The 14,814-nt window shown below is 39.9% G+C and overlaps 1 protein-coding gene across 2 annotated transcripts; it reads left to right on the top strand.

Moving 5' to 3' along the window:
* The first annotated feature begins 774 nt into the window (after positions 1-774).
* Positions 775-14,101, top strand: LOC148374932 (charged multivesicular body protein 6-like). 2 transcript variants are annotated; one of them, XM_088355815.1, is made up of 7 exons: positions 775-1,103; positions 3,825-3,934; positions 5,698-5,785; positions 9,220-9,306; positions 9,804-9,869; positions 10,296-10,376; positions 13,856-14,101. In XM_088355815.1, the coding sequence occupies exons 1-7, from the start codon at positions 1,038-1,040 to the stop codon at positions 13,976-13,978; spliced, it is 621 nt and encodes a 206-aa protein (XP_088211941.1). In that variant the 5' UTR covers positions 775-1,037; the 3' UTR covers positions 13,979-14,101. The 2 variants fall into 2 exon arrangements, with proteins under 2 accessions (XP_088211941.1, XP_088211933.1); XM_088355807.1 differs by having other exon boundaries at positions 779-1,103; positions 13,853-14,100.
* Positions 14,102-14,814: the final 713 nt, after the last annotated feature.

Here is a 14,814-nt window from a genome sequence, read left to right as displayed (position 1 = left end):
TAATACACACTGTCCTATTGTCATTACTGATTAATTGGTTGATTCTTATAATTCGTAATGTATTTTATTTTTTGAACTTATTTGAATAGCACATTTTTAAAAAGCTATTTGAGAGCAGTGTAATATTTGCTTCTCTTTGCTTTTCTTGAGGAAAACCGGATTTAGCCCAAACTAACTTAGACCCTAGATCCAGTAGCCTATAAGTAAATTCAGTTTTAGATCCTTAATTTGAATTCATATATTTTAGGATAGTTTCCTTATTTTGAGAAGTACTATAAAACATCTTAAAATACGAACATTTTTATTTTATCTATTTTTTTTTCAGTTTTTCTAATGTACTGTGTGTGTCAAAACCTAGAAGGCAGTAAACACTCATGGATGAAAAATAGACAAATGTCTGATCACAAAACAATCACCAGGAAGACTACAATCCCATATAAACTCATCACCCATAATAAAATATTTTTACGCAATCTCCCCACATTACATTTTATAATTCATTCATTTTTTGCCCTAAACGATTTAAAACACTGCAACACATATAATTTACTTTTTTACCCCAATGTCGTCATTTTACCGCTGCGCAATTAATGTATTTATTACCTATTTATCAGCATAGCAGTTAACAGTATTTGATAAACTCTCTTTCCTGAAAAAATGCTTTCAAATAAAATGAAGTCATTGACATGTATGTCACAACATAGGCAAACAAGACCAAAGCTGATTTAAGTCATTTTGAAGTTGCTGTCCACGGTCCTGAAACGTGTTTCCAGAAACTATGGAATTCAAGAACAACGTCAACAACATAAATAGAAATTCACAGGACTACAGATTGCCTTTTGTAGAATTATTTTGAACTTCTACTTATGTAGTAGCAATTGGCATGTGTCGCTTGCCGTAAAACGTCGCGAGGCCACCGACTGCTCTCCGGACGCCTGGCTTTGCTAAGGCTACGATTTATCATGGCCAAACACCTCCAAACCACTCTCAGTTGGTCCGCCGAGGGGAGATAAAAGCGGTGGGGATGCTTCTAGAGAATGGGAAACGTGTTTGGCGGAAAGAGTCGACCCACGCGTGTGACAGAACAAGACATAGCTATCCTGGTGAGCTCGATTGATACAAAGCCGATTAGCCCCCCTGTCTGTTAGCGTCAGCAACATTCAGAATGTTCAGCATTATAAATGCAACCTCTTAGCTTTTTTTTGGTCCCTGGCGTCAAGAAAATGTATTTGCACTGTACGGATTGTGATGCAAACAGTGATATTAAAACGTATCGATTCACATTCATGTGAAATAAAATATCATTCTGTAAACTTGCTGCAAAATAAGTAAACACGCACTAACAGTTCTGTTATAATGTAAGGGATGGGGATAGAATGAGTAAATCCAATTATTAAAGGTTGCGTATTAGGTTCGGTCTTTTAGTGGCCAAACAAAATTATTAATTAAAAGAAGCTATATTGGTTTGAATATTAACAAAAACACACGAAATATACAAACGGGCGTTTTACTCACGTCAAAGATGAAACTTTATAGATAAAAATTGATTGGTCTGAATTTTGTTTTCGAGACAGATATACTCATGAAAAGAGATATATATGGTTTCCTGACCCCTGGTTTATACTGTTTATAACGCACATTTTCTATCCACAAGAAAACAAGAAATGTGGGTGCACATTATACACAAGGTTTTACGGTGGTAAATTAGGGAACGTGAGCGGATCACAACGGTGAGAGCGTTGAATTCCTACCACCAAACATAGTGATGATGATAATGATGAGATATATGCTTTTATTGCATTTTCCTATGTCATATACAGTGCATCCGGAAAGTATTCACAGCGCTTCACTTTTTCCACATTTTGTTATGTTACAGCCTCATTCCAAATTGTATTAATTTATTCTCTTATCTCAAAATTCTACACAAAATACTCCATTATGACATTGTGAAAAAGTTTTTTTTTAATTTTTTTATTTTATTTTATTAAAAATAGAAAACTAAGAAATCACATTTACATAAGTATTCACAGCCTTTGCTTAATACTTTGTTGATCCACCTTTGGCAGCAAATACAGCTTCAAGTCTTTTTGAATATGATCCCACAAGTTTAGGACACCTATCTTTAGGCAGTTTTGCCCATTCTTCTTTGCAATAAGTCTCAAGCTCAATCAGGTTGGATGGGAGACGTTTGTGCACAGCCATTTTCAGATCTCTCCAGAGATGTTCGATCGGATTCAAGTCTGGACACTGGCTGGGCCACTCCAGGACATTCACGGAGTGGTTCTGAAGCCAATCTTTTGAGATCTTGGCTGTGTGCTTTGGGTCGTTGTCCTGCTGAAAAATGAACCTTCGCCCCAGCCTGAGGTCAAGAGCACTCTGGAGCAGGTTTTCATCCAGGATATCTCTATATATTGCTGCATTCATTTTTCCTTCTATCCTGACTAGTCTGCCAGTTCCTGCTGCTGAAAAACATCCCCACAGCATGATGCTGCCACCACCATGCTTCACTGTAGGGGTGGTATTGGCCTGGTGATGAGCGGTGCCTGGTTTCCTCCAAACATGGCGCCTGGCATTCACACCAAAGAGTTCAATCATCAGACCAGAGAATTTTGTTTCTCATGGTCTGAGAGTCATTCAGGTGCTTTTTGGCATATTCCAGACGGGCCTCCATGTTCCTTTTACTAAGGAGTGGCTTTCGTCTGGCCACTCTACCATACAGGCCTGATTGGTGGATTGCTGCAGAGATGGTTGTCCATCTGGAAGGCTCTCCTCTCTTCACAGAGGAACACTGGAGCTCTGACAGAGTGACCATCGGGTTCTTGGTCATCTCCCTGACTAAGGCCCTTCTTCCCCGATCGCTCAGTTTAGAAGGCCCGCCAGCTCTAGGAAGAGTCCTGGTGGTTCCAAATGTCTTCCATTTACGAATAATGGAGGCCACTGTGCTCATTGGGACCTTCAAAGCAGCAGAAATTTTTCTGTATCCTTCCCCAGATTTGTGCCTCAAGACAATCCTGTCTCGCAGGTCTACAGACAGTTCTTTTGACTTCATGCTTGGTGTTTGTGCTCTGACATGCACACTCAACTGTGGGACCTTATTTAGACAGGTGTGTGCCTTTCCAAATCATGTCCAATCAACTGAATTTACTGCAGGATGACTCCAATTAAGCTGTAGAAAGATCTCAAGGATGATCAGTGGAAAAAAGATGCACCTGAGCTCAATTTTGAGCTGTGAATACTTATGTAAATGTGATTTTTTAGTTTTCTATTTTTAATAAATTAAAAAAAAGTTAAAAAAAACTTTTTCACATTGTCATAATGGAGTATTTTGTGTAGAGTTTTGAGATAAGAGATTAAATCAATACAATTTGGAATGAGGCCGTAACATAACAAAATGTGGAAAAAGTGAAGCGCTGTGAATACTTTCCGGATGCACTGTACATCCCCAATGGTCTAGTTATTTCACAAGGGAGTTAGGCTTAATTATTATCATTATTGTTACTTATGTTATTATTGGGATGGTTTACGAGAATATAGTTAGACATCAAACCGGTCCGTGGTACAGAAAAGTTTGGCGACCACACAATACAGCAACATCTAGTGGTCAAATTTTACACAGTGGCCCTTTAATTCAGTAGATGTGGCACCTGCTAAAGGTACAAAGAGATTTTCAAAGAGAGTTCAGCTGTTAAGTAAGGCATTAAAGTAGTTTTGTAGTCACATAGTGTGGTAGAATAAGCTTTTTTTTTCTAAAGGGAGTGTGTCGGCTCTTTTTATCTATCTACTATGTATGCACTTGATTTTTTTTTACCTTTTTTGCTAACTAGCAATTGAAGCAGCAGAGAGATAAACTGAAGCAATACCAAAAAAGAATCACCCTTCAGCTGGACAAAGAGAGACATCTGGCCAAGCAACTACTGAAAGATGGCAGAAAACAGTAAGTGTGACCTAGTAGGTTTCAGTTGTAAGTTTTTGAAGTCTGCACATACTATCTTTAAAATACAGTTGTGACTTACAGAGTGCTTGCATTTTCTTGTAATAACAGTGTTTCCATAGAATCATTACGGTTTATGTTATATAACAAACTTAACATAAATTATCCAAACATTCTAACAGGGTTCCCGAGGATCCTTGAAAAGTCTTGAAGGGCATCAAATTCATTATTCTAAAAATAAGGCCTTCATTGGCATTAAAGTGTCTTAAATCCAATCTTAGGAAGTCTTAAAAATTTGAATACATTAATAAAATGAATATTTGTTCGAACTAAAAAAGTTTTAGTAACATTTATCGATCATTCAACTATTATATAGAATAACTGAGTAGTGGCTGTCCGACAAACGTTTATGGCAATGGCTAAAATCTGTGCCAGGTGATGTGGACGGTGCTCGGTGTATTGTGTGCAAGAAATATATGTGGTTTTTTTGTTATTTTTTTTCATTCGTGTTGTATTTGTTAGCTTTGTATTACATTTGATTTCAAAAGGCATTAAAAAAGTCTTAAATTTTAATTGGTATTAGCTGTAAAAACCCTGTTCTAAGTACAGTAAAATTTAGATCACAAAATTCGATATCTTATTTTGTCCTAAATGAAGCTGGCTTTTAACAAAACATTCTGCTGTCGACCCGTCCTCCCTTTTCTCTGTTCCCTGTTTAGGAAACAATTTGTTTCAATTTGATGCGCGGGCATGTTTTAAGAATCAAAATCTGAAACCAGTTTTGTCAACGCTATCTCATGACCTCAGAACTGTGCTGCGGGCGCGCTAACCACGCAACCACCCACTCTTTGTCAACACTAGATTTGTACTATTTGTGAATGCACGTTTTGTTCAAATGATTACTTTACACAAACACTGAAAGAATCATGACTTTCATGTGCAAAAGTCGGTATTCAGCTCTTTTTTAAATGATCTAATGTAATTATGGTCCGTGCAGCCCTTTGAGACTTCTTGTGATTAAGTGCTATACAAATACAGACGCTGCCCTACTTACGAACAAGATCGTTCGTAAGTTGAATTTGTTCGTAAATTGCTTCAATGCTTTATTTTGTATGTTTAAGGCTTCTATAAGTAACCTGTATTGTTTTGTACTAAAAAAAAACATTTTATAAAATAATATGCTGTATAAAGATAAATAAAGTTAAGTGTAACCTACTTTTGGAAGATGCGCTTCAAGAGGTCCTCTGCTGTGTTAGAGAGTGGCCAAAACAAAGCGATCCAACCATTTTTTTCAACCGGATTAAGCTTTCTTATACCACTTTCGTTTCAAATGAAACAGCTACCTTCTTCTTTACACTTTACACCAACCATATTAAATGGATGCACAAGATATTAAACAATAAACATGTCAAGGTTAGTAGCGCGCTGGAGATATACAGATATACAGATATACGGTACAATATAGAATGTTCATACACAAACTAGGAAGAGGAAGCGGATTTCTTTTTCGGGGTGGATGCTGGGTGACCTCTGACAGCGCCACACGCCGGTAGCGGCATAAGAAAGCACGACAGTAATGTCCCATACTTGGAAGAAGGTGCGCACAATACAAAATCTAACTTACAGCAATGTCCAGATATTTTTCGACATCTCCAAAAAAATGTTCGTATCTATCGTTTTAGAATGGTCGTAAGTAGGGGGGCGCCTGTAAATGAGACTTGACTTGACATGTTAAACTCCTTGTTTGTCTACATTCATTTTTGCAGAAAGGCTCTGCTGCTCTTAAAGAAAAAGCGCTATCAGGATCAGCTTCTGAATAAGACTGAAAATCAGATCTCAAACCTGGAGCGAATGGTAAGACTTCCTACAGGCAGGTGCACATTTTAATCAACATAAAAGCACAACGGATTACAATTAAGAGTTTCATTTGTTTCGTGATTAATGCCATTGAACTCAACGCAATCACATTTCGTATTGAAATGAAATGGAAATGTGTCATTAAAAAGTCTCTGCACCATGATTTCAGATGTTTCGAGTTATTTGTTTTTACACATATTCGCCGTCCTATAGAAAATTATTGTTCATTTTTAAGAAAACTAGACTCTTTTCCAAACAGCTGCTTATTCCATATTTAGTCTTGTTTATAATTATTTGTTATTTGTTATTATTGAGGAATTTTGGGTGCTGACAGCCTAGCGTATTCCCTCCATTCATCAAAGTTTTTGTGTCTCACACAATCCATGGCGCTTTTAGTAACCCGGCTGTCTTGTTTTTCATTGTATGTTAGCATTAATCGACTTGACTTTCTTAACATATGGAGATTTTTCTTTTGCAAAGTGATTGCACCTAAGGGCCCGGTCACACAGCCTTTTGCGTCTGTATCGCGGGTAAAATTTTGCGATTTTTTTTTTTTTTGCCCGTGGTTGCCCGCGGTTGTCAGGGAAGACCAGAACAGAGCAGGAGACCCCAGAGCGTTCGTACAATTCTTTATTTGGGGAAGCGTAAGGGTTAGCGGGAAACACGGTGACCGTCGAACGTCAGCAGCAACGTCGTGGCGTAGCGTGGGACGGAAGCAGGTCGAGTTTACCAGGAATGAAGAGAAGATCGTAGCGTCGGACGGAAGCAGGTAGGCAGGCAGACAGAATCAGGTAAACAAGGCACAGGTAATCGGGAGAGTCTTACGGGGTACAGAAGGAATCCTCCGACCAGGAGTTCTCCGCGTAACGCGTTTAAAAGGGGAGCATTGACCAATCAGGAAGCACATTCTAGCGCGCCACATGATTACCCCAGGTGACTCCACTTGGGTAATCATGACAGAACCCCCCCCTCAAGGAACGGCTCCAGAAGTTCCCCAGGAAAAAAAAATAAAAATAATTTTAACCCAAGACACGTCACAGGGAAACACAGGCAGATCAGGACAGGCAGAATCAGACAGGACAGGCAGAATCAGAAGAGTCCAGACTCAGGGGGGGGTCAGATTCAGAAGAGTCCAGACTCAGGGGGGGGTCAGATTCAGAAGAGTCCAGACTCAGGGGGGGTCAGATTCAGAAGAGTCCAGACTCAGGGGGGGGTCAGATTCAGAAGAGTCCAGACTCAGGGGGGGGTCAGATTCAGAAGAGTCCAGACTCAGGGGGGGGTCAGATTCAGAAGAGTCCAGACTCAGGGCAGGCATGGGAGTCGAACAGGCAGGCATGGGAGTCGAACAGGCAGGCTTGGGAGTCGAACAGGCAGGCTTGGGAGTCGAACAGGCAGGCTTGGGAGTCGAACAGGCAGGCTTGGGAGTCGAACAGGCAGGCTTGGGAGTCGAACAGGCAGGCTTGGGAGTCGAACAGGCAGGCTTGGGAGTCGTTCGCAGTCATACGGCCGGAGGTGCCTTAGCCAATTTCGCCATGTCGGAAATGACTTGCCGAACTGCACAACAGGAATCGCGCTGCTGATTCAGACTTTTATAGCGGTCAGGGGGCAGATGTACGAACGCGGGGTCCATTCTGGTCGGAGGATTCTGTCAGGGAAGACCAGAACAGAGCAGGAGACCCCAGAGCGTTCGTACAATTCTTTATTTGGGGAAGCGTAAGGGTTAGCGGGAAACACGGTGACCGTCGAACGTCAGCAGCAACGTCGTGGCGTAGCGTGGGACGGAAGCAGGTCGAGTTTACCAGGAATGAAGAGAAGATCGTAGCGTCGGACGGAAGCAGGTAGGCAGGCAGACAGAATCAGGTAAACAAGGCACAGGTAATCGGGAGAGTCTTACGGGGTACAGAAGGAATCCTCCGACCAGGAGTTCTCCGCGTAACGCGTTTAAAAGGGGAGCATTGACCAATCAGGAAGCACATTCTAGCGCGCCACATGATTACCCCAGGTGACTCCACTTGGGTAATCATGACAGCGGTAGAAAATGCGCGAAATTGGCCAACCCGCTGTTCATCCGTGGTATGCCCGCAAAACAGACGCTGGCGACTATTTCGCTTCCTCATCGCGTCAGTTCCACGTCCTTTCCGCGGGTGGACCATGGGTATAAAAGCTGCCGAGCCGGGCTGTAGAAATCATAACCGCTCAAGACACAGTCCCGTGAAGATCAAGATTTCAAGCTATGGCACTGAAAAAGAAGCCAATATGTTATTATTGTAATAGTTTTTCATTTTTATTTTATTATCTTGTTATGAAATGAAAAGAAATGTCAAGAAATAAAAATTGATTAAGACGAGGTCACTACAGTGACGGGGATCCATGTTCACCCCTTGACGTCTCGAGCACAACTGACGTGTGCTCGGCAAATCGCGCTGTATATACGTGGAGAAAGGCGTTTGACCGTCACACGCGTTACACACGCTAATTCACGTGATAACACCGCGATACAGGCGCAGAACAAACGTGCTATGACCGTGCTCCACCCGCGATTATCCGCTAAAATTTCGCGTCCTACCCGCGTGTAACCACGCCCTGTACCGCGTCATTACCTCGTGTGTACCACGTGTGCCGCTTGCGGTTAACCGTGGTCTAAAGTTTTGAGCAGCGCAAAACTTTTTCGCGCCGCCAACCGCGTGTGAATTTCTTGCCGCGTGTAAAGCACAGCTGTATCTCGTCTGAATCGCGATCTCAAAGTGTCCAACAGCGTCTGCTTCACGGGCAGAAATTTCTGGCCGTGATTTAGCCTCGATACGCCCGTGAAAGGCTGTGTGTCCGGGCCCTAAACTGGGAGTGGCAACAAACAGCCTGAAGGGGGGGCAATTCTTTTGATTTAGTCTTCGCTTTAAATATCATTCACCATCATCCAAAGGTGACTGCAACGAGGAAGAAAATACAATCGGGCCAGTGTTCTCTCTGGGGGTCAGCGAGTCATTCATAATTGGAGGTGCCATTTTTATGTTAAAGGGACAGTGTGCATCATTTAGCGCCTCCAATTGATAAGTAATTCATGAAAAATACTATATTAATTTGAATCATAAGCAAAATTACATGAACTATCATATAAATCTGTATTGTTTAAAATACTCATGGGTCGATACATTTGTATTTATTTTACATAATATGAGCCTCACCTACTGCGAGATGACACAATTGTCCGTGATCTTGCTTTTGAGGGTCACCAAAAAAAAAACAAAGTTCTTGTGAAAGGCTGGTAAAAAAGGGAGAAGATGAATGGTGCTGTTTGGTCACTTTGAGTCTCTGTGTCTTTTATTCTTCCTTGTAGCCCCCTTTTTGCTAGTACTACACAATACAGCAAAGTCTGGTTGGTCAAATATGTCCCTTTGAAGACAACTGCAATTGGACATATGTTTTGTCCACAGGTTCAAGATATCGAGTTCATGCAAATTGAACTGAAAGTCTTGGAGGGGTTGAAAGTAGGAAACGACTGTCTGAAAAGGATGCACCAGGTATGTCACTTCCAAAAACTCTTGTCCTTAATATCTTGTGATTATTGATGACGCCTAGCAAAGCATCACTTTGTGCTGATGATGATGATTTGTGTTGATTCACTGTGTCGGGAGATTAAAAGATTAAAAGCGAGGCTGCACTGGTGCTATTTGCAGTCACAATGTCCATGAGCACACACAAATACTGTTATTATTTCATTTAAAATCCTTCCTTTCTTAACCCATTAAAATTGAGACTTAGGTTAAAACATGTTCACATTTTTCATATAGCCTATCAAATTATGAATCGATCAACATTTTATAAAATAAGGATTCATTTTTTTCTAATCAACATATTAATTTGAGTGTTTTCCCTCCAATACAAATCTGGACTTTCATCAATTTTAGACCCTTTTTCTACAAAATCGTGCAATTTACTTTTTTTCATCAATCCCAAACAATAGTAAAGTCCAGAATTATTTTTTATTTTAGTTTTTAATTTTGCTTATGTGTTGCAGATCATGTCCATAGAAGATGTGGAGAGGATTCTGGACGAGACCCATGAAGCGATTGAGTATCAGAAGGTAAACATTCTTTTTTGTTTCACTCAAAAAGAAAGAAAATGATATGGACATGATACATTTATGACATCCTTTACTAAACTAATTGGCGAGTGCAGTTCGACAGTTTACAGCACGGGTCTCCAACCCCTTTCAATGTGAGAGCTACTTTTTGATACCAACTAGTTTGACACGCATTTCTAAAATAACAACTTATCATGTTATTACTAGGGTTAAATAGACTCAGTCAACAACTAAAAAAAATCATTTAACTAGCAAATCACAATGAACCGGCACTGGTGAGTTATTTCCAGAACGTGCCCACAAGCACCGAGTTGGAGATCCCTGGTTTACAGTGTGCGGTGAAATAATTGACTTTTACTCTAACCGTTTGTGCTTAATGAATTGTCATTCTTTAAGTTATAACAGTTAAATATGTTTTTGGTGCAGCAAATCGACGATATATTGTCCGGAGCACTGACACAAGAGGATGAGGAAGCTGTTTTGGCGGAGTTGGAAGCCATTACTCAGGTACTCTAACATCATACACTTTTGCAGCACAACACTTGGCCGACATGTTGCAATTAAGAAAAGGATGGATCTTACAGTTAATAGCAACCTAAAATGTCATTACACATGCACAAACAAATATGACCACTAGACATTTACACAATCGGTTATTAGGTCAATATACTCGTAGTCAAGCTCTTACACACACATACACTCACAAAAAGGGGGTTTGTGTGATTACAATATTAATGCAGTTGTGATCCTAAAGAAACTGCAAGTTGGTCGGATTGTGATTTATCCATTAAGTGATTTCTTATCATATGGGTTATTTTGTGCTGTAATTTTATTTAATCTAAGAGCAGAATATGTGTGTGGCATGAAAAATGTCCAGAGACACACACCTATTACACTTTCACGCTAATTTAATCTTTTTTACAACAATTAAGTCAACACAGACAATACCAATACACTGTTAGTAGAGCAAGTGATGGGTTGATTTTAATACTGTAGTTCTAAATTGCTAGTTTAAGCATGCACGCACACACACTTTTGCAAGGCTATCCAATGTGGTCTTGGAGTACCAGCTCAGTAGCCTAGATGGTAAGGCGCCCGCTTTGAGACTGGGAGGTCGGTGGTTCGCGCCCCGGCCGAGTCATTCCTAAGACTTAAAAAGTGGTCGGCGGCTGCGGCTGCATCGGCCCGCTACAACGGGTCAGGTGCAATCGACATTTCGTTCTGTGTACATTGTTACACAGAATGACAATACAAGGAAATTATTATTATTATTATTATTATTATAAATGAACATAGCTTATAGATCTCTAAATGGTTCTTTTGTAAGTGTAAGGGACAAACATGACTTTGGATCATAATCAGACAATGTGGAACCTTTATAGTAAGAAAAGAATATGATGATAAATGCTTAAATAAACAGGACAGGTCCCAATTTTTTTTTTTATAATAATGACTGTTTTGTCATCATTGTTGTGACTTGATACCTGCAAGGAGGGCCTAAACATATGAAAGGAGTTCCTATTTGTAGACTGAAGGCAGTGTGCTAAAGTACAATGGGCAAAAATATTTTTTTTCTTTTAATCTAAGAGATATTGTCAATTTCCATGCGCATTTTGATTCAGTATTGCAATTTTACATTCTTCAAACCAAAACCTGTTCCATGGGCATAATAGAAAAGAATAGAAAAGAAAAGAACTTATTGGTGTGTGAGTGTGTGTGTGAATGGGTAAATGTGAGGCACATTGTAAAGAACTTTGGGAGGTCTTCATTGACTTGAAAAGCGTTATATAAACGTAGACTATTTACCAATAGGAATAGAATAGAATAGTGTTTGTCATTGATATCAGCATGGTGACACATACTATGCGACAAGATTCGACATGGCACGTCAGCGTGAAGATGTAATAAAGACTTAAAAGAGAAAAATAAGATAAAAGACTGTCAGAATAAATAGGCAAATAATATTTCCAACGCAGTCTTTAGAGACCAAGACACACCACTGGAAGTGGTGCCCTGACAACCCTAGCGTTAAGGGATCCGTGAACCATGAAAGTTAACTTGAGAGACTGGCCCAACTCATAATAATAGTTTAATGACAAAATAGTGCATTGTAACAATAGGCCAATGAAAAGTATTGCAATAACATTAGCAGCAAAATAAATTCCCAAATAATAAATATACATTAGGGCTGGGTAAAATGTCGCGTTAATGATTTGCTTTACAATTTGAATTAAATTTATACCTTGGGCACGCGCCTGGGTGTCAAGCAGCGCTGCTGTAACAAACGAAGGAGAGTCATTTTTGTTTCCTGAGGCTATCGTGGCGTATTATGCTCGCGATGGAAAAGAGAAACACGTTTGGGCGGACCGTTTTGCTTTAAAACATTGCCCGATGGAGACATTGACAAGGCAAAAGTGATATTTATCCGTTGCAAAGCTAAATTTAATTACCATCGGAACACTTCTACCCTGATGTATCACTCGAAAGCCAAGGACCCCGATGTGGTGGTATAGTCAGACAGCGGACCTCGTCAAACAACTTTGGATCAGTTCGGTGCAAGAGATTGGTGTTCTACAATGTTTACATGAGGAGCTTGAATATTTTTTTTTTTGGAAGATTTGTCTTTGACGCCACAACCTCTATGCACTTTTCCTTTACTTGGGATGCATTTTTTTGTTAAAATACTTACAAAAGCTTTACAGCAAATTTACAGTTCATCAGTGTTGACAAAGTACTTGAATATTTTTGTTATGAAAGCTATCTTTTTTATTACAGTCTGTATGCACATTTACTGTACTTAGCATAGGCCTTTACCATTTGGGATAATAAATATCATCTTATTTTTATATGCATATTTTTTCATATTCACTACCATTTGTAAAATCTGGATTTAATAAAATAATCGTGATTAATTTATTTCAAAACTGAGATTAATTAGTTAATTTATTTTAATCGATTCCCAGCCCTAATATATGTAATATATATACTTTTTTTTTTTCACACAGTTATGCGGACTTGTTAGGGTTCGTCCTGGCCCTGGGGAAAAAAACTGTCTCTAAGCCTGTTTGCTCATTTTTAATTGACCTGCAGCAGAGGGCAACAGTTTAAAGAGGTGGTGGCCGGAGAGAAGAGTCCCTTACAATGTTGACTGCTCTGCTGCGGTATTGCAAGCTGGCAATGTCCTTAGCTTAATTGGCTTAATATGTCAGTTTTGTCCTTTTTTGCTCCATTATGATAGAGAAATGGGCAGCACGGCGGCGCAGTGGTTAACTCGGTGCGACAGAGTTCTGAGGTCATGAGATCGAAACTCCTGTGTGGAGTTTGTATGTTCTCCCCGTGCTTGCGTGGGTTTCCTCCAGGCGCTCCGTTTTTTTCCCACATTCCAAAAGCATTCATGTTAGGTTAATTGGCTGGTCCAAATTGTCCCTAGGTGTGAATGAGTGAGCGAATTGTCTGTCTCTGTGTGCCCTACGACTGACTGGCAACCAGGTCAGGGTGTGCCCTGCCCACTGCCCGAAGATAGCTCAAATGGGCTCCGGCACCCCGTGACGCTACTGAGAATAAGCGGTGCAGATAATAGATGGATGGATGATAGAGAAATGATCGGAAATAAAAAAATTGTAAAAATTAAACATGCTTGGAGAAGAAATGTAATACATTCAAGATCATGATTTTATTTTCCCAAAAATGGGGACATTTTTTTCCACTGCCCACCACAACATGAATACCCCCAAAAATGTTGTGGAATCCAGTGCTAAAGCACTCACTTAGCATGACCGCATGTGTGTCTATCAGAGCAAGGCAACCATGAATCGTGTGTGGAAATAACGGGGTTATAATTACATCTAAATGGGACGTGACAACGGGCTATTATTCTGTCTGCCCTTGACAATCGGCACAACTTTTTTTATTGTCTCTGCTGGAAGACTCGTGCCGTTGAAGATCATTTGCATAAAAATATTTCTTGTTGCTTTGTCTTGAAGCAGGGAGAAGACGTCACACTTCCAGAGGTTCCGACAGAACCACTCCCAGTAATTTCAGAGTCCCCTTGCAGGGAATCAAAGAGAAGACTGAAGAAGAACTTGGACCATAAGATGCTTTCAGAATAGTGTTTTAACCCTTCTCCCGTGTTGGTTTTCAGGTTACACTCCCCATGTTAGCGGGTCAGTGGCGACCTGTGTCTTGAATAAAGTCTAAAATACACAAAAACAAAAATACGTCATTTTTTTTCTCCTCCTTTTGGTTACCTTTTTGGGGGCTTCCTTATCCATGAAAATATTTGTTTTTGTTTCTATTTTTCTAATGGGTTTGATTAGATTTGATGGGTATGGAAGTGTGTGTTTAGATGAATGTTCAGATGTGTTACTTACAGTTGATGCACTATTTGTCCAGTCGACGTATAACTTCTGTTTTGGCTGTAGTGTTTTGTAATCTTATTTTTATGGCTGGGTCAAAACCGATCGTGACAATACAAATGTAACAATTTAAACTAAAGAGTTTTATAATCTAGTGATTCTGTCAAAACAGTCATTCCTGAAGAATGTCAAAAAACTTTGACGCAATACACAAACGTCTGCATTTAAAAGGCCTACTGTTCTGTCGAATTAAAATCGCTTCCTTACTTTGAGTAAAAACATAAATCCACAAGGAGGTGCTCTTACTTAAGCATCGTATTTTTACTTGTCATGCTTACTGACGGGCTTTTTATAAATACAGTACAGTAGTATCATCTGGACTTCTCTTTATAACCTTAAGGGAAAACAGTGCTCCTCTATGTATATGATTCAAAGCAACGCATTTATGGCGAGGGCATTAAACATCTCTTGGTTTTACAAAGACTGGCCATTCTCGTGTGACTTCATAATAAAGCAAAGTGTGGTTTGTTTTGTTTGCTTGGCAAATTAAGATTAAAAAGTGACGTTTTGCTCACAAAATGATCAAGGAC

The sequence above is a fragment of the Urocampus carinirostris genome, chromosome 1 (genome assembly GCF_059441175.1).
Source record: "Urocampus carinirostris isolate Australia breed hairy pipefish chromosome 1, RoL_Ucar_1.0, whole genome shotgun sequence".
In the NCBI taxonomy this organism is placed as follows: Eukaryota; Metazoa; Chordata; class Actinopteri; order Syngnathiformes; family Syngnathidae; genus Urocampus; species Urocampus carinirostris.
The sequence above is the reverse complement of the archived record's forward strand: the minus strand, read 5'-3'. Positions and strand labels throughout refer to the sequence as shown.

Excerpts from the sequence above, each read along its gene's own strand:
- LOC148374932 (XM_088355807.1), top strand. The coding sequence starts at position 1,038 with ATGGGAAACGTGTTTGGCGGAAAGAGTCGACCCACGCGTGTGACAGAA. Across the intron at positions 1,104-3,824 it reads AACAAGACATAGCTATCCTG|CAATTGAAGCAGCAGAGAGA; the intron begins GTGAGCTCGATT and ends TTTGCTAACTAG. Across the intron at positions 9,307-9,803 it reads GTCTGAAAAGGATGCACCAG|ATCATGTCCATAGAAGATGT; the intron begins GTATGTCACTTC and ends TATGTGTTGCAG.